Source organism: Cheilinus undulatus, linkage group 14 (genome assembly GCF_018320785.1).
Source record: "Cheilinus undulatus linkage group 14, ASM1832078v1, whole genome shotgun sequence".
Lineage (NCBI taxonomy): Eukaryota > Metazoa > Chordata > Actinopteri > Labriformes > Labridae > Cheilinus > Cheilinus undulatus.
Window position 1 is genome coordinate 23232803 of NC_054878.1, and position 19007 is coordinate 23251809.

The 19007-nt window shown below is 38.3% G+C and overlaps 2 protein-coding genes across 3 annotated transcripts; one reads left to right on the forward strand and one right to left on the reverse strand.

Annotated features, from left to right (window-relative positions):
• Window positions 1-20: 20 nt before the first annotated feature.
• ngs (notochord granular surface) lies at window positions 21-5180 on the reverse strand. Of its 2 annotated transcripts, XM_041804587.1 has the most exons (12): window positions 5168-5180; window positions 4622-4887; window positions 4153-4318; window positions 3854-4003; window positions 3592-3711; window positions 3395-3490; window positions 2910-3044; window positions 2553-2663; window positions 1012-1122; window positions 777-901; window positions 376-624; window positions 21-259 (listed from the first exon to the last, which is right to left on the reverse strand). In XM_041804587.1, exons 2-12 carry the CDS (start codon window positions 4816-4818, stop codon window positions 166-168), a joined length of 1554 nt encoding a protein of 517 aa, XP_041660521.1. In that variant the 5' UTR covers window positions 4819-4887; window positions 5168-5180; the 3' UTR covers window positions 21-165. The 2 variants fall into 2 exon arrangements, with proteins under 2 accessions (XP_041660521.1, XP_041660522.1); XM_041804588.1 differs by lacking the exon at window positions 5168-5180 and having other exon boundaries at window positions 21-254; window positions 4622-5029.
• Window positions 5181-5385: 205 nt separating this feature from the next.
• ccnc (cyclin C) lies at window positions 5386-17994 on the forward strand. The gene is made up of 12 exons (XM_041805894.1): window positions 5386-5540; window positions 5934-6040; window positions 6155-6239; window positions 8713-8782; window positions 8915-8966; window positions 9056-9111; window positions 12996-13031; window positions 13119-13210; window positions 13318-13385; window positions 13494-13573; window positions 13825-13943; window positions 16389-17994. The coding sequence occupies exons 1-12, from the start codon at window positions 5509-5511 to the stop codon at window positions 16441-16443; spliced, it is 852 nt and encodes a 283-aa protein (XP_041661828.1). The 5' UTR covers window positions 5386-5508; the 3' UTR covers window positions 16444-17994.
• Window positions 17995-19007: the final 1013 nt, after the last annotated feature.

Genomic DNA, 19007 nt, shown 5'->3' on the forward strand with positions numbered 1-19007 from the left:
CATGGAGTTAGGAGCAGGCAGAGCAGCATAGATCATTATTAAAGTCTTCACTGATGATTAACACATTCCTGGATTATTCATCACTTTAATAACAGTTTTAAGGTTTTCAAGACTTTTAAAAAGCCTTTATACTCTGACATTAAAAGTGTGGTTTAGATAAATGGTCTAGTCTTCATCATTGTCGTCAGCTGCTCCAGAAATAGTGATGGTGCGCTCCTGTGTGTCTCTCTCATAAATGTCCTCATCTGTCTTAACTGTTCTGGGATAAAAGGGAAACAGTTGAAGAAATATAATTAAGATATCTTTCTTTATAATCCAAGTATCACAAAATGATTCTTACTGAAAGACTTAAAAACATCTGATTGTCCCTTCTACCTGATGAGGAGAGTCTTCCTCTCAGACGTCTCCGTCGCTTGCTCCTCTGAGACCATGTGGGAGTCTGACGAGGCTCCTCCTGCACCCAGAACTCCATCTGGCTTTGAATTCCCATCACTGCCTGATGAGCTGTTACAGACCGAAGCAGACATGGCAGCATGCGTGCTTGAAGTGAGATGCAGGGCCCCGCTCAGGGACAGATTATGGACCATGGTGCTCAGGCGGCTGTCCTCCCCCTCAATTAACTTCCTAAAAATAAAAAGGACGGGGGTAAAGTTGGGATAAATGTTGTTTAACAAAGTAATACTTACTTTCTATGTTTAATTTTCTTTACTGTATACTTTCCACATAAGTTAAACAGATAAGTGGTGCTAGTGTAAATCCGTGACTGTCTCCCTCACCTGTAGGTGGTGATTTCAATCTCCATTGCCATCTTTACATTCAGCAGGTCCTGGTATTCCCTCATCAGCAGAGCAATCTTCTCCTTCATTACCTTCAGATCAACCTTCATTGCATCTATTTGCTCCTATCACAACATGTCAAAGCATCTTTATTTTGAGACATTTAGGCCAGAAGGTGGCAAGATAACTTCAAATTTGAGCTACTGTTTGCAAACACAACATAACATCATGATACCTCCAGTTCATCCTCCTTATGCTTGTATTTCTCGATTGATTCACGGATCTGAATCTCCAGATACTCACTCCTTGTCTTTAGTGCCTCCAATTCTCGTTGCTTGTTGAGAAGCTAAATGTACAAATAGAAATGGAGCATTTACATGCTAAGAAGAGGTATTTGTAACAAAGAAACAAGGGTAAAAACTCATACACACATACTGCTCAGAATCCAATATGATGGATGACGCTAAACTTTGAGGTTCATGTGGCCTCGACTGCTTAGCCATGCTGATTTTCCTTCTTTAACATCAGACATCGGGAGGATGACAGCTCCTCTCATACAGTCTCTCATAATAACAAGCATTGTCTACTCCAACATCTTAATAGCAGGTGTCCCTTTATGCACATGTAAGCCTCTGCAGATGATCCAGAATGCAGCAGCACATCTGGTCTTTGATCAGCCCCACATGGCACATGTCACTCAGCTGTTCATCTCTCTCTACTGCAGCTCACATCAAGTTCAAACCCCTACCTCCTATTTACAAAACAGCTACTAGAACCAGCTCCTGCATACCACTCCCTAAGTCAGTCATTTTCATCTGCTGGGTCAAAACCATAAAGTGGGTATCAAAACCATCCTCCATGGGTTGCTAATGTATGCTTAAAAGCTAAAGGGCAAAAAGTCTATGGCGTGCTTTTATTGTGAAGGAAATGTCTCTGTCTGTTCTGTTACATCTTCTGTTTTATCCTAATTTCAAACTGTCTCATTTTTCTCTGAAATGTTTGGTTAATGGTAAGGCCATTTTTGAAAAGTGTAAGGAATTTGTGCCAGGATTTGTAATTAAGGAGGTGGTGGTGTGCCCTGATGTTTAACCAGTTAAAAACCACTGCCCTGAGTTACTGGCCAGACTCTTCCCCACTGGTGTCCCCGGATAATGAATTGAATTACTTAACTCCATTTGATATGCACAGTTCCTTTCTATTTTTAAGAAAAGCTAAAGACCCAGCACTTTCAGAAACAACACAGTCTTCTCCTGTGTAGTATAAAGATATTAGCCGAATGGTTTAGTTCAATGGCCCGCCTATTTTAAGATTAGGAGGTCCCATTTTTTTAACAGGCTACTGATGCAACAATAATCAGTGTGATTTTATCGTCCCATTGGTAAGAATGGTGAGTATTAAAAATAAAATATAGCTATCTCAGCTTATCTTCACAATGGACCATGTTTTTGCTGACCTTAGTGCAGCCTTGGTAGTCCCTGGTGGTAGAATGAGTCACACAACCACATTTGGTTTGCACAGCCCCTTTCTAAGTCTGAGAAAATTTTAAACCCAGCTCTTTGTGAACTCTGCAGTTTGATGCTAAAGATGAGGATGTTGATGACAATGACACTGATGATGATGATTTATTGTTTCATTGCTGTCTCAAGCAGCACCTGTGACCAACGTGGAGCAGAGTGTGGCACTTAATTAATGTTTTTTCCTGCTGCACAGATCCTCCTTTGTGTTGTACTTACTTTAGACAAGAGCATATGCTATAAGTGTAACATTGTAACATACCTCCTTTTTATATGCTGCAATTTGCTCCCTCAGACTTCGGATACTTTGGACGTGTTTGTTTGAGGCATCATTCAGGTCCTGAAACTTTGAGCTGTACCAAGCATCCATCTCCTGGAGACAAGAAACAATGATAGAGTTTCAGCAGATAATCCCCTCTTTTTTAAGGTTTTTCATATAGAAGGTGGATTACAACTTCTGAATAAGGGGATTTTTTCCTGTATTTATTGCAATGTTTTTGATATCCTCCAACACTGATTTGAAAACCAGGCACTTTTTTTTCACATTTCATACAAGGTAAAAATAACGCATTAGAATAATAGTGGTGGAACATGGTGTGTCTTCATAGTTGCACCCTACCTGCAGGTTTTTGGCAGCAATGCTGTCATATTGAGACTGAATCTCTCGGAGAGCAGAGGAGAGGTCTGGGAGGCCAAAACTCATCTCCACCTTAGAGGTTGATGAATAGATCCTCTGCATCAGCTCCTCAACTTCCTTTTAGGGAATCAAAGACAAGCAGAGTTAGACATTTATCAATCTCTGCAGATTTTAAACCATATGTAGGGTGTATCTCATGTTTACATCTTAAGTATTTAATCTGTTGAACATTTATTTACCACATGTTATTCGCAGCATTCACCTTTAGCTTCCTATAAGCTCTTCACACCTAACTCTTAATTGCTATGTATATGATCTTACTCGATTCATCAAGAGTGTTGCTCATGAAGTCTTACCTGTCACAGCAGTAATTAAGGCTCATTAAAGCATTACTGATAAAATGAAAGGCATGTCAGCCACCAGCCGCTGACTCAAATACAATCTGAACAGACAGACAAAAGTGTTACCTCCTTGTGAACTCTCTGCAGGAAGGCCAGCTGGATCTCCAGCTGTTCTTGGTGTTTTTCCAGAGAAATGCGAGCAGAAGTTGCTTTATCCACATCCTGGAAAATTGAGCCAAATTAAATAGTTTAGCCTTCCATAAAATAAATTTCTTCACAAATTTTAAAATAAAAACTTTTGAAGACATTCTGCTGTTTCTTACCGGACGAAGAATCTCAATGTCATGCTCCGTCTTTTTCCTGGCTTCCAGTGCCTCGTCATATTTGGACTTCAGCATGTCCAACTGAGCCATCATCGCCTCCTTGGCTGAAAAAGACAAATCCTGTACACACAGAAAAAACGGTGGTAGGTAATTCCCCATCAGATAATGAAGAAAAACTAGCACAATAGTGAACCACCACATTTTATTAGTCACCTACAGTAATAATCAAACATGTTGTAATCATGAGATATAGACCTCTCACCCTCTGGACTCTCATCTGCTCAGCCACTCTTTTCAGATCACTCAGCTGGGACTCATACAGCTGCCTGAGGCCTGATGGTCTGACGTGGCGGCTCTTCAGGGCATCAATCTCCGCCTCCAGAAGCTTGTTTTTAGACTCCAGGTTCCGCACCTGTGAAAGAAATACAAGATACATACAGCACTGTTTTTGTCAGGACGCTTAGTATGATATATTAAAAGAGAGGCTGGAGTCCTTAAAATATGTTAAGGGATTAAAATGTTGATGATTTTTATATGTCTATCTGTGGTTAATCATCTTGCCTTTTCAATATAAGCTGCCAGACGGTCGTTAAGGGCAACCATTTCTTGCCTCTCACTGGTTCGAGTCATCATGAAGGCCTGGTTCTCTGCTGAAGCCGCATCCAGATCCAGTTTAGAACCAAATCCCACAGACATCCCTAAGCACAGTGTTCCCATGCTCGCACTGCTGCATGCAAGAATGGAGAGAATTTTCCAAAAATTTTTTTTTTTTTTTTTTTTTTTTTTTTAAACAGTGATCACTAACTTGCTTGTACTCAAGGTTCAGATCTTGTGCCCCTTAATGATTACTGATTGAAACCCCAACACTTATAATGCACTCAGACTGTACAAGTCAATCTGTTTCTATTTAAAACTGCATTTGGAGCATGCAAAGCTGAGATCATATTAAAAAAAAGATTTAGAAAAATGATTCATTTAACCACACATACAAAAACATATTGGTAAGTACAACATATTACAGTTGACTGACCTGGTCATGCGAGACTTATTGGTGATGGCCCTGTGTCCCACCGACCCTCCACGCCGGTTATAGCTAGCAGAGCGGTGGCGGGTGTCCCTGCGGGTAGGAGAGGGACTGGACACCCGGACCCGGTAGGTATTAGAGGAGGCCATGGTGCTCTCGAAATGCCGGCGGTATGAGGACATCCTCTCTGGACTGTGGCTCATGTTGTCGCTCGTGAGATTCCTTCAGCTTCAAATGGGGGATGGAAAGTGGTCACTCAGAAACATCTGGGGCTGGTGGGGATTTTATACCTCAGTTAGCCCTTCCCTAAACACTACAGAGGAATTTTGAACCTCCCAAACCCGTGGTGGATATCTCTTCAAACATTTATCAAGGTTGCGTGAATTAACTTACAGTGGAGGCTGTCCGAATTCTCGTTTTGTAGTAATTAAATATCATTTAAGCTTACCTGAATATAAATGTATGGATACATATATATACAATTTAAATGTGTGGTGTGTTTTGTTATGAGTTATATATTTTGGGGTAAAATCTGCCGGTCCACACGCCCACCTGTTCATCCTGCCACCATCTTCAGTGAGTATTTAAAAAGATAAAGTAAATATAATATTAAAAATCAAAACAATAACTTTAAAAACTGTATTCTTTAAAGGGCGATATCTCTAAGTTTTAAATTTTTTTCTCTAAGCTTTATTTTTTTATTTATTTATTTATTTATTTATTTTGTTTTAAGGACGGAACAAAACTTCCCGGAACCATTCTCCGTCGCTTTCCGGAAGGTGATTGGTGTTACTCTTGTGTCTACTTAGCTTACTTTTTTCCTGTGCTATCCACTTCTTTGTAGAAAAGTTAAACCAACTTAAAGCGTGTCTCTCTACCTCAACTGTTACAACATGGCGGGGAATTTCTGGCAAAGTTCTCATTAGTAAGTTTTTGTTAAATTGTTGACGTTTAATGTTTTTTTTTTAATCAATCGCCGGCTATGTTGTGAGGCCTAACGTTAGCGGTATCATACGTATATATGCTAGCAGTTTCCCTTGAACTATTGCTTCGATAGAAAAAGGGGAAGGATGTTTAGATAAACACAGAAAGGAAATACTATCACGACAACGACTTATAATAGTAGCGTAGTTTATATAATGGTGTAAAATGTTGTGATTTTGACATTTACATGCTTAGTGCGAGCACAGTCAACGGCTGAGTGTGGTTTATGTTGACACAGTAGTGCCACACGCTAACTTCACTGATCACAGTTAGCTTTTAAGACCTAACTTTGAGTTATAATAAGAGAACAACATTTATTTTTATTCTTCTGTAGTCTCCAGTGGGTTCTGGACAAACAGGACCTGATGAAAGAGCGCCAGAAGGACCTGAAGTTTCTCTCTGAAGAAGAATACTGGAAGCTACAGATTTTCTTTGCAAATGGTAATAATTGTACTTTTTACATTTTTGTCTGATTGTGTTTAAAAGTCACAACTTGCACAATGCAGTTATGCAGTTTACTGGAGGTTGGGGAATCTGCCATTCTGTCTGTTTCAGTGATTCAGGCTTTGGGGGAACACCTGAAGCTGCGGCAGCAGGTCATCGCCACAGCAACTGTCTACTTCAAACGCTTCTATGCCAGGTGAGCATCAGTGGAAAGGAACTAATTACATTTACTCAAATAATCTTATTCGACTGAGTAGTTTTATTGGGTACATTCTAAAATCAGTACTTTTATTTCTAAAGGTTTTCCCAGAGTAACTGTACTCTTACATGAGCACTGTGGGCAGAATTCCCCATCCTGCCCTTTGGCAGAGTATTTAGATGTGTTAAATGTGTTTTGTGTTTTTTTGGATGTTACCTGTTGTACAGTGATCCCTGCTGGGGTTCATTTGGTCATGTTTCTGGTGGATTGTTGTTGTTGTTTGATGAGTGCGTTTCTCTACTTTGTTCTTGCCAAAGGAGACCCACCTTGTCACAGCTTATCAAGAGTTACTACTACTTTAGAAGTGTAGTTTAACTATATGTAGTGTGTGGACCAATAAAAGCACTTCTGAAGCATTAAATGTAACTCTGTATGAGTTCCATTAATACTGTAAATTCTGTTGTGCATTTAACTTATTATAGAGGTTTGACTTAACCTCAACAATGTGGTTGGATATACAGTGCTTAACAAATTTATTAGACCACCACCCAAAGTAAGGTTTATGCCACAGCTGCCCTAAATTAAAAGCATTGGTAATTACCAAAATCATTTTTTATGTTTTTGCAATGGTTAATACATTAATATGTAGAAGCTCTTTGACTCAAATGATATCTTTAATGCTAAAATATAATTATTATTGTTATCCATGAATTTTCAAATTTACTGACTTGCAAAAAAAACAGAAAAAAAATAGTGAAGCACATTATTATTTCTTGATTAATATGTCGCATTACAGTTATTTACTTGCATTCCTGAACAGAAAAATTAGTTTTAGAGGTTGAATGTTGTGCTTGATTCATTTCTGACTTCTCAGAGAAGCCCAGTGAGCCAGCTCAAATTTGGGTATAAAAAGGTGAATTCAGTTTGAAATTCCTCATTCCTGTTCAAAATGGTAAAACGTGGAGAGCTGACTGAAAATGAAAGAGTCCGCATTAAAGCACTTCATGACGCTGGATGGTCTCTGAGACAAATTTGACAGGTGGTCTAATAAATTTGTTCAGCACTGTATATACTCCTGTTGTTCTTGCCAATAAGGAAAGATCATATTTTACTGTACAACTCCTCAGTAGCTATTCAGTATGTAAACTTTAAATAGAATAATTTTTACTTGAGTAGAATAGACAAGTATGTTTTTTCTACTAAAGTAAATTTTAACCAAAGTAACAGTACTTTTTCTTGAGTACAATAGTTGTGTACTTGTTTCACCTATGCAGGTGAGGAAGAAGTATTTGCTTAAGGAGTAATATAGAGCTAACAGAGTGAATGAATTCTGACAGAACGGGTTCCTCAAGTATAACATCTACCAGCATAGCACCTGCATGACTTTTTTCTGTTTTGTCCCTGTCAGAGTCTACTGACCTCTGCTTGTCCATTCACCGTCTCTAAACACCACTATATCTCTTAGTGTGGTGTATTATTTGGAAACTTCATATGCCAACTTCAATTTGTAATAGCATACAGTTTTGCATCTTTCAGCTGCCGCTACTTTTTATTTCTGCTACAGTAAATGGACTGTCGTCAAATTAACCAGACTTCTTTCCACAGTTGATATGCTTACAGTTAGTCCCCTAGAGTGATGGTTCTTAACTGGTGGTTTGAACTAAAAAGTGGGTCACAGCCTTTTTCAGTGGGACACATATTTGTGCATGGAAAAAATGGGTCAAAAGTCTACATTATGCTTTCATTTTAAAGGATGTATCTCCTTCTTTGTTCCATCACATCTTTAGTTCCACATCAAGTCCAAACAGCCCCATTTCTCATTTAAAACGTTTTGTAATGGGGTGCTGATGGCCTAGTGGCTAGGTCGCACTCCATGGATGCAGGTGGACTGGGTTCAAGTCCAGCCTCTGGCTCCTTTCCCACATGTCTCTCTCCCACTCACTCCTCCCTGTTTCTGATTCTATCCACTGTTCTTCTATACCAATAAAGGCATACAAAGCCCAAAAAACATACTTGAAAACATTTGGTCATGACTGAAAAATTAAAGACATTTTGGTCACGATTTGTCATCAGGGAGGTAGTGGTGGGTCCTGGCACTAGACCCGTCAAAAACCACTTCAATAGAAAATGTTTTTAGATCTGTATCTCTAGCAACCATTTGCTTTTCTCAGCAAGCAAATCTTAGACCACTGTAATGTGTAATTGGCCAAACAGAATCAAGCTTTTAACACAGCTGCTTGGTAAATTGCAGTTCTGCAGTTTCAGCTTAACTGTTACTTGCTTGCAGCTGTATTACATCTGAAATATATCTGACCTTATCTTGTATTTTTGTCTACCATGCATCATATTTATAGCCCTTTCTGTATGAAATTATTCTTGTAATGATAATAATGATAAGTTCAAAATCAATCATATAAATTATTTGGGCTAAATTGTGCTCAAATATTCTTCTAACGCTTCCTCTTTGCAGGTATTCTTTGAAAAGTATAGATCCAGTGCTCATGGCACCTACCTGTGTATTCCTGGCTTCCAAAGTTGAGGTAAGGAGGTTTCTGCAGTGCCAGTAAAACAAAATATTTTCAAATCTTTCACAACTTTGGAAGGGGTGGCTTCAAGGGTTGTTAAGACCCCCAGTCACTCAATCTTTGTCCTTATCTATGCTGTTTTTTCAGGAATTTGGAGTTGTGTCAAATACAAGGCTAATCTCTGCAGCAACATCTGTGTGTAAGTTACCTCAATGAGTCAAAGACTTCCTGAAGCATTATCTCTGAGATTGCTGGGAATACAAACTGATCTGTGTTTTTCTCACACAGTAAAAACAAGATTTTCCTATGCGTTTCCAAAGGAATTTCCCTACAGAATGAATCATGTGAGTAAAAGACCTCTGTCATATTATTTCAGATACTGCTATCCAGAGCTAATTCAATTCATTCTCAGTGCCATGTGAAAACTGGTTCTACATATAGTGCCTCTCCACCAAGCAATTTGGTTTGGTTCAGTACAGTTTGGTATGGTAGACCATGCTCTTGCTTCCTGTCCACAGCCAACTGTAACAGTACTTGGTAGTCAGGGGTTCATTGTTGTGCTCTCCATTTCTCTCTGTATATTTTCTATGCCACTGATCCCGAGGAAGGTTTGCACCTCTGACGTCATCCATGAGGCAGTGCTGAGATTTGCTAAAAAACAAAAACAGCCTTGCAATTACTCTTTCAAAATGGACGGGATATGTAGACATTGCACATTGTATGTTTGTCCTGTTGCACTAGATGACACTTCTGTTGACCAATCAATGGACTGCATTGTGTCTAGTTTCACCTTTAAGGGTCAGATATGCACACCTGGTACACTCAACAGAAGGGTTTCAAGCCAGTAGGATGGTACAGATTGGTTGCTTTGGTTACTTTCCCAACTTCTGACAGGGAAAATGCATATGATAAGTATACTACACTGAACCTCACCAACTGGTGGACACACAGCTTTAGTGGCTGTACTGGCAAGATGAAGACAACTAGAATCAATAGCCTGCCAAAAGTAAGAAAAACAAAAAAAAAACCCACAAGGACATTAACTATTAGCCAGCTTCAGTTTATCGTGCATTTTTGTGTTTAAGGTTCAAAAGTGCTGAAAGGAGTCAAACAAAGCAATTGAAACATCTCACTGGTTATTTGCCAGTAGAGTAATGGTGTCATTTATTATGGTTCTGATTGTTTTTCTGTTTCCTCTGCAGTTATTTATGCATGGCAGTGCTGCATTACAGCATACCAAAAACCCTTTACACTGTATTGCAGTGTTGTCATGTCAGTCTCTACCTATACGAGAGATTCCACAACTTATGTTGGCAAACCTCTGATAAAAGTTTTATCACTGTGGGACATAGCTTTGACTCTGGCCTCACTTTGCAATGGTACAAACAATTGTTCTCAGCAGCATGTCTCACTGTGGTGTTAAGTTTGTGTGCTGGCAGCATTTTAATTTATGAATAATCCCCAGCAAGTTGTTAGGACGTCATCATGGCTGTGCTGACATACTGCCTGTCCTGAATGCTTTGTAAACCATTATTTATAGTGAAACAACATAGAGTGATAAAAGGAGGGAGAGGTAACCGCGGTAGATAGCGGGGAGCTGTAACTCCCACACATAATTCTCATGTCATGCAGACACTGTAATACTAATGATGGATGGCATGGTGACAGAGCTGTTAAACCTTAACAGTGTCACTGGGCCTGCCGTTCTTCTCAGCACAGAAAAACAAACAAACAGAACAAAAGATGTAAAAACGGTTTTCCTTAAACACAGGTGTAGAACACAGACATATTATTCTTAATTATTTGCTTTTGATCTAGAAAAAGTTGTTTAAGGGAAAAGTCTTTTCAAGCAAAGCTGTTAAAATAGCATTTCGATGCTAATGCTGCTAGAGCTCACAGAATACTTGCAGTGTTAACTAGGGGTGGGAATCACTAGTGGCCCCATGATACGATATTATCACGATACTTATGCCACGATTCAATATTATTGCGATTTTAAACATTATTGCGATACCATGTATGTTGCGATACATTGCTATCTTGTTCAACTGTTTAGCTGATTTAGCATAAGCCTTGCCTTAATTTTATTATATTACCGCAGTGTTTTATTTTCATGTGGCACTCCTTGCTAACCCCGTGTGTCATGTCATTAATCGAGTACTCTAATAAGAAATATTGCATTTTTTTAATCCATCACTTCATGAGAAATAGTACTAGACAAATAAGAAAAGATGGCCCTTTTAAATTGACTACTTGTAAGTTAAAAATAGGTATTGACAGGTTCTCTAAAGAAAATAGATTTTACAAAGTGCAAAAACATTCTGATAGCACATTACATTAATTAAAGTTAAGAAGAAAGTAAAATAGTTAAATACGTTTATGCCACATTTGGGGTTTAGAGATCCTCTCCCAGGAAACGTTGAGTGCTAACACTTTATTTCTTATATTGTAGTTTATTTTTATTTTCCAATTTGTCATTAAAGTAAAGAGACAACCATTTTAATATCCTCTACCTCACGCATTAGTGTAATATTTGACATTTTTGCAAGAATTAAAGCTTCATCATTCACACAACAGTATAATGATGCCTGAAAGCTGGACTTTTACACATCAGGAATATGGAATATGGTCTATTTTTCACTTTAAAGTTTTTGTAACCACGTTTTTGTTTGTGAGTTGACCAGCTGTCTTAGTCATGTCCATGTTGTTTGTGCCCTGCTTTCATTCCTAATGGCCTTTCCCTGGTGCTGCCGTATCGGTTGTACTAACTTTCTCCAGCTGTATGACCGTCACCTCTACTGCTCTCACTGGACAAAGGGCGCAACAGCATCATCATGTGGACAGAAAGGCAACTGATGCCTTTTATCCAGTATCATAGACTTCAATTTATTTTAGTAATTAATTTGAAAAAAAAAAATCAATGCTTGGCAGAAGATACATTATGAAACAATACATATCAACGCGCAAAATATCGCAAGACTATGCTGTATCGATTTTTTTTCCCTCACCCCTAGTGTTAACCAGGATCTTTAACAGCTTTTCTCCTTCATTATGTGAAAATCATCAATGAAACAAAACTGACAGTTTACTGTTCAGTAAAAATACCATATGGAGCATAGTTTTTATACAACAGTCATAGATTCAAAACAAGAACTAGAGAATGGTACTCCTCAATTCAGCCTGATGCAACAGAAAATGAGCTTAACGTATGAAACTGACAACCATTAATTCAACTAAGTAGAGTCTAGAAAACGAGTGGGGCTTTTCCACTAACCAGGCTATGCTGATTTACTTTTCCATCACCATTCTTGTAGCGCTAGGCTGCACCGAGAATGGTCCTGCTCTAGAACAGGACCAAAGTGAGCCAGCCTCACCTTTAAGTGCCCTGCAGTTCACAGGTTGCTATTTGCCGAGGGATTTACCCCTTCTGCTCCTGATATCCCGCTGTTTTTATGATACATTTTCAGCCCACGTGGAGATCCATTTCGTGCTTACCTGTGCTCGGACTGACTGCAACTCTGTAACAGTGGTGGTCTGAGTCAGCATTCACGGTGTGACTGAAACGTTAATGATACATAACCAGAACTTGAGATTTATGTGCTCATACTGCAATCCAATATAGCTGATTTTTCAGACTGACAAGTGAGATCAGGACAGACCATGCGCAGACGAGCTTACAACTTTTTCTGTACCTACTAAAGTTTGACCCCTTCCCCTCCTTATAAACAAATTCTAGTCCATGATATAGACAGTCTTTAATTTATTAACTGGCACTAGTAAAGCGGGCCATTCTTAAATATGATTGTGTTCATTTTCTGCCATCTAGAAAACTTCTCTTTAACTTCTATATAGGATTTTTTTTTCTTTTTGAGAGAAAGAGAGCGTGGGACAACAGCGGCGTGTGACGCTGTCAGTTTACAGTTTGATTTTTGCTGTAAAATGATGTAAAGTCAATCAGAACAGATAGTGTAGAGATCAGACTGTGTTTGAGATAGAGGAGGACTCAGAACGCCACATCTTCAGCTCTAGACTCACCCTCAAACAGTTATCTTTGTTGTCGTGGAAAAGCATATCCCCTGCCGTGGTGGGCAGCCGTGCCAAGTCAAACCAAGTCAAGCCGAGCCGGCCCTTGTAATGGAAAAGCCCCATAGATCTTCCAAACATTATAAAACCTGTTCATTGTAACCTGTCTGATTTGTTGAATACATTTAAATTTGTGTCTTCACAGATATTAGAATGTGAGTTTTATCTCCTGGAGTTGATGGTGAGTGAAGAGGTCCTTTTTACATCATTGCTGCTGTTTTGTAGGCTTTTCCCTGCATCAGATAATTTTTTCATGTCATTTTTTCAGGACTGTTGCCTGATAGTGTACCACCCATACAGACCACTGCTGCAGTATGTGCAGGATATGGGACAGGAGGACATGCTGCTGCCCCTGGCCTGGTATGATAGTTGCACATGCCTTGCTAAAAATTTGTTGAAAGTAATTCCATTCTTCACTACCAGATAAAGCCAACGTTTGCTTAACTTGGTGTCTCTGTCTGTGCCAGGCGAATAGTGAACGACACATACAGGACGGATCTGTGCCTGCTCTACCCTCCCTTCATGATCGCCTTGGGTAAGATCTGTCCCTTGCATTTCTCACTGCAGTAATTTAATGTCATTACAGACTTAAAGCAAGATTGACTGGATGTAACCATCAGTTTTTCCTCTTTTCCTTCCTCAGCCTGCCTGCATGTGGCCTGTGTGGTGCAGCAGAAAGATGCCAGGCAGTGGTTTGCAGAACTCTCTGTTGACATGGACAAAGTAAGAACAGCCCAAGTTACATTTGTACATTTAATTACAGCAGCGTTCACAGAAAGCTGAGCATTTTGTGCAACCTTATAACAGTTGTAGTTTGACATCAAAATAGAAAACAAAATAGCCATATTTTAGAGCTACTGGAGCTATTTAATAAAACACACTATCCAAAAGAAGAACCTCTTTTACTCCATCATTTGTGTTGATCAGATGTGGAGCAGCATAACCTCACTTTTGCTGTTGTGTTTTCTGCACAGATCCTAGAAATTATCCGAGTCATCCTGAAGCTCTACGACCAGTGGAAAAACTTTGATGACAGAAAGGAGATAGCAGCTGTGCTGAATAAGATGCCTAAACCCAAGCCTCCTCCTAACAGGTAAATCTGACCTGTTTCTATGTGCAGAAACTATGGATATATTCCTTAATCTCAAATATTACGTTTAAAATATTCTTGCTTTCTAAAGTCGTATTGACAAGTAAATAAAAAATAGCAAAGTGTTTGAAGCTGGCTGTTCCTATGGTTACAAGGGGGCCACACTGATGAGGATTTCTTTTAACCCGGGCAGATAGTTACACTATGATGGTGCATGAGGTAGCAAAATTGCCAAATTTTTCAAAAGTTCCATACTTTCTGATACCATGTTTTTTTCAAATGATACAGCCTTTATTCTAATATAGATACAATTTATTGAAACTGCTGATAGTAGTGAGTCATATTTATTCAAAAATTTCCATAATATGAAACACAGTGTGCAGGAGTTTATGAGCAACTTTCGGTAATTCAAAACAAGAAATTACACCACCATCAGTATGTTTACATTTAGGTCAAAGTTGGGTATTTGTCCGACCAAAACTGGAGTTTTAAATGCATGTCAACATGTTTGACTGGCTAAAATCCCCCCAATTTAATAATTTTCTCAAAGTTTGACTACCAGACCTAGCTCTGTGGTTTGGAGATTGTTATACTCTTGCTTGTGCAACCTCAGCTGGACCTCAAGGTGATCTGTGCATGCTCCACTGTTTCCATGCCAGGCTTTGGCCAATAAGTACAACACCACGAACGCTAACCACTGCAGAAGTGGCATTGTTGCTGTAGCTCAGTGAATAGAGCGAGCGCTTATAAGCAGGGCTAGAGTCCTGGTCATGGGATCAAATCCTGGTCTTGGAGCATTTTTTTGGTGCATATTTTCCCCACTCTCTCTTCCCATGTTTCCTGCAGCTGTCCTATTAAAATTAGGGCAAAAATGCCAGAAAAAATAATCTTAAAAAAAGTTGTACCCTTGTCTGTCAATACCTAAAAAAACTAGAGAGTGTATGCATTGCATTTGTGCCTGAAGTAAAGCAGAGTATTTACAAAATGTGAGGAGCTGTAAAATGTGTCCATGTTTTTATTATTCATCGTGCAATTTACCACTTACTATCATGGTAGCATCTTGTTACTAACTTGTTAGCAAGGTCACACTATGCATGTATACAAGGGACAAGGACAGTTGTTTCATTAAATACCCTAATCAAGCAAGAGCGTTCCTGTGCATGTAAATGTACTGACTGGATGCCAAGCAAGATTATAATAGTTTCACTTCCTGTGTTCAATTTCAGTCTAGTTTTAATTAGTTTTTACTGCTGGTTTGTTAATTTAGTTTAGTTTTTATTTGCGAAAATGCTTGTTTTAGTTTAGTTTTATTAGTTTTAGTGTTAGTTTTAATTTTTTTGGATAGGTGTCAAGGCTGAGTGAACGTCATACATTTTTAAAAACATATTCAAACTGGCTACTCGTCATTTATCATTTTATTTACTAAAAGATGATGTTGGATTCAACACTAGACACAAAAATACCACTGTGTAAAGTCAATTCAGGCAATTTTACACTCCCCAGACTTGGTTGCCAGTGAGTGTGGTAGTGTCAAAGACTGAAACTGAGGATATTTTGTCTCTGTTTTGATTTCATTTTAGTTTTGTAAGCGCACAATACAGTTTTAGTTAGTTTTCTGTTTTTTTTTTTTTTTTGTTAAAGCTTAGTTTTTATTTAGTTTTAGTTAATTAAAATGATTTCTGAATTTTAGTTATTTAGTTAGTTTTAGTTAACTATAATAACCTTGATGTCAAGGACTTTTTCTTTTATTATCATGGTATCAAAACAGGTATAATTATTATTATATTTTTAGTAGTATTAGATGGATTTTTAAAATCTGGTATTATGACAACCTATGGGAAAGAATAAACTAAGACATTTCAGATTATGATTTTTGTAGATGTAGTTGTTGTTGCGCTCATGTTTTTTATTTCCAAAATGGCTGTGCAAATATACCCAGAAGGCTTCTTTCTTCAAAAGTTTTAGAGAAACTGTAACTTTGTCAACCAAATCTTCTTGTAAAAGTGTTGTAGGTATTTACAACTTTGTAGTTTGTCACACAATCCTCTGAACAATCACTGCAGAAGACATTATTTCTGAATCACAGTTTGACTTTTCTTCGCTTTATTTTGTGAAAATAAATAATCAAATGAAATTAAAGCCTATATATTGGTGCATATTGAAAAACCCACGTTATTGACTGTATATTTGTGATCATCACCTGTTGGCTGATATAGCAGTTATACGTTGAATAAAAAGACAACCACTGCTATCATGTAGTTGGGAAAACAAGTAGATTTTGCTGAATGCGATCAATCTGGAAAACAGTAGCTGTCTGTTCTGTAGTACTATTAATATTCACAAACAAAAAGGTCTCTGTAAACACTTTGTAACATGACTCTTTGTGATATCTCTCAGTATACAAGGGTGTAATTAGTTCCCCGTCCTCTTTCTTTGTGTCATCTACAGTGAAAGTGACCAGAGCTCAAACGGCAACCAAAGCAACTCCTACAGCCAATCTTAGCGCCACATCTATGTTTCCAGGTCTGCTCATAATGTCGACGTAGAGAGGAGTGGATCTCATAAAACAAGGTGTCAGCTTGAAGGAAAGAATTCAATTATCAGCAGATCATTTGGAGAGCCCTGTCTTCAATTTCCTTTTCTCTCATCGTAACGGATTTGTGGATCAGATGAGCTGCTATTTAGCTGCCTGTAGGAAAAGCTGATGAGACCAGGCTCTCTGCTCTGCTTCAGACTTGAAATGAACAAAAACTGAGGAACTTTTGAGGAGACCTGGGGATGTTGGACAGGAGAACAGATGTGATGGTTCAGTAGAAACCTGTTTTAATGTCATTGTGATGATCCTGACATCCTTGAACGGCCCAGAGGAGCTAGTCCTCTTGCAGAGCTCTGTGGGATTCGAGAATACTTGATCACAAATACTGTGCGTCTGTGTATATTTTTGTGTTTAAGAGTGTGCGAGCGGGGTGTGTTTTCATTCCTCAGGGACTACAGTAGTCTTTCTCTGTGATATGATTTGATCCAGTGCTGTCAGAGTGGGTCTGATGTGATGTAAGGGGGCACCCTGCAAGACTTGTGCTGTTTGATTGCAAAGAGAGACAAAAATAATTCTGACTCGAAGAATTTACTGTTTTGATCATGACCTCTTCCTTCCTGGTCTCTTTTTTTCTTTTGTAAATAGCCTTGTAATGGTCTTCATTCATTTTATTTCCTTGTTTTGCTGGAAAAAAAACACAAATCGTGATTTATTTAGTGCTACCGATTAAAGTGCCCATTTTTTTTCACTGTCATACTTCAGTTCCCCTGCTGCATTATTTTTCTGCTTTAGTTGTAGATTAAATTTCCTGTATAAAGCTTTTTGTAAATGTGTTTTTAATTTCTCATGGAGAGGCTTTTTTGAGTAAATTCTACATTTATCTGTAAAGTTTGTGTTGTAATTTCTTATTTTTAATCTTTCTTTTGCCATCTATTTAATATCTAAATTTTGGGGATATGTATGTGTATGAACCTGTAAATGTCTATTTTTGTGATGTATTACTGTGTGAGCTGAGTGTGGCTGTAAACAGAAGAAGGTGCTTGTAAGCCTTACAAAATAAAAGCTGCTGGTTACAGAGAAAAGCCTTCATCAAAAGCACATTGTCCCATTCAGGTGAAGTGTGAGATGTGTTTTATGGATTGGATTTTTTTCATTGCTGAGATGCATCTATAACTTCTCCCTCAGTGGCTTTCCATTCACCTAATTTCTGTCAATCTGGAAGAACACTGAGTTAAAGACCCACCCATGCTAAGTCAAAGAGACAAAGAAGCCCTCGGAGGCATCTTGGATGCAGCCCTGCTCTGTTTTCTGGTCTTGTGTTTTCCAGCCCTTCAGCAGCCTCCATCTGTTACATGACTGTTCACATGAATGAGTGAGACTATAAAAAAGGGCTTCACCCAACCTAAATATTCCTGCTAGGTCTGATAACATCAATTCTCCAATATGTTTTATTACTACTTGAAAGTTTATTTGTTTATCATTTTAAAGATCTTTTATGGTAATAAAATGTATGGTGTGCAAAACAAGAAGGTTCTCTGGTGTTATTCAAGCTGTTATGTCAGCTTCATAAATACATCATGTAACACTGGAGAATTCTCTAGCACGTTACAGAAGTCCGGCTCAATCTTTACCTAACTTCAATGTCACATCTATGGTATAGCTGTGGTGCGACCTCTAGTGGCAGAAGCCTGGAATACGTAATATATTGCATGTTGATTTGACATCTAGAAAATTGCTGGTATTCACAAAAAGTTCGTTTAGAGCAGGCAGAATTTATAGAATACAATTTTGTGCTAATATACATATATTTGTTTTGAATGGTGGAGTTAAATGGTGTGTTTACCTGTAATTGCCTTTACGTCTTGTTACCATGGACTACAGTCATTCACTGTGACGTCACTCTACCTGCGTGAAGCCAGAGGAGATCACCATCAAACATGACAGCAGTGTGCGTCAAAATAAAATTCAATACAATTTAAATTTGCAGGATATTGATATGTTACAATGAAAAAAAGCATTTTCCTCAGGGATCACATTTTAATACAAGCCTCCTGTAGATTCTACTGAAAGTATCAGGCATTGATTGTACATGATAGACATGTTCTGTGGTTCTATCTGAATCGTGTCTGTGGCTTAATCCTTATATAGGCTTCTTTAGTATAATCTCTTTTTCCTAAAGCTACATTGCCAAAATTGTTTAACAAACGCCCATACTTACGTGTTTATTATATTCATGAATTGATGTTATATCATTCTTTATTTCTGTCCCATTTTATACATGTGTTTGAATATATGAGTAGCTGTTGATGTAGCAGCTGGGGTTCAACTAATTTTTTCCCTCTGGATATCTGTTATGTAATCTGTCACTTCAGTGCAAATCACACTGCAGCCTGTAGCTTTGGTGGTTTGCAAAATTACCACAGCCAATAAAAACAGACCCTGGATTCTCTGGCATACCTAATTTTCAACATAACTTTATATCATAAATAACCTTAAAGACATAGGAAGCAGGATGTGGGGAACTAGCACAT

What these genes read in the sequence shown, in the direction of transcription:
- ngs (XM_041804587.1), bottom strand. Translation starts at nt 4,818, where the DNA reads ATGAGCCACAGTCCAGAGAGGATGTCCTCATACCGCCGGCATTTCGAG. An exon ending in TTGCAGCATATAAAAAGGAG is followed by an intron (nt 1,123 to 2,552) that starts GTATGTTACAAT and finishes TTGTACATTTAG; the next exon opens with CTTCTCAACAAGCAACGAGA. An exon ending in ATAAGGAGGATGAACTGGAG is followed by an intron (nt 902 to 1,011) that starts GTATCATGATGT and finishes ATGTTGTGATAG; the next exon opens with GAGCAAATAGATGCAATGAA.
- ccnc (XM_041805894.1), top strand. Translation starts at nt 5,509, where the DNA reads ATGGCGGGGAATTTCTGGCAAAGTTCTCATTA. An exon ending in TCCCTTCATGATCGCCTTGG is followed by an intron (nt 13,386 to 13,493) that starts GTAAGATCTGTC and finishes TTCCTTCCTCAG; the next exon opens with CCTGCCTGCATGTGGCCTGT. An exon ending in CCCAAGCCTCCTCCTAACAG is followed by an intron (nt 13,944 to 16,388) that starts GTAAATCTGACC and finishes TGTCATCTACAG; the next exon opens with TGAAAGTGACCAGAGCTCAA.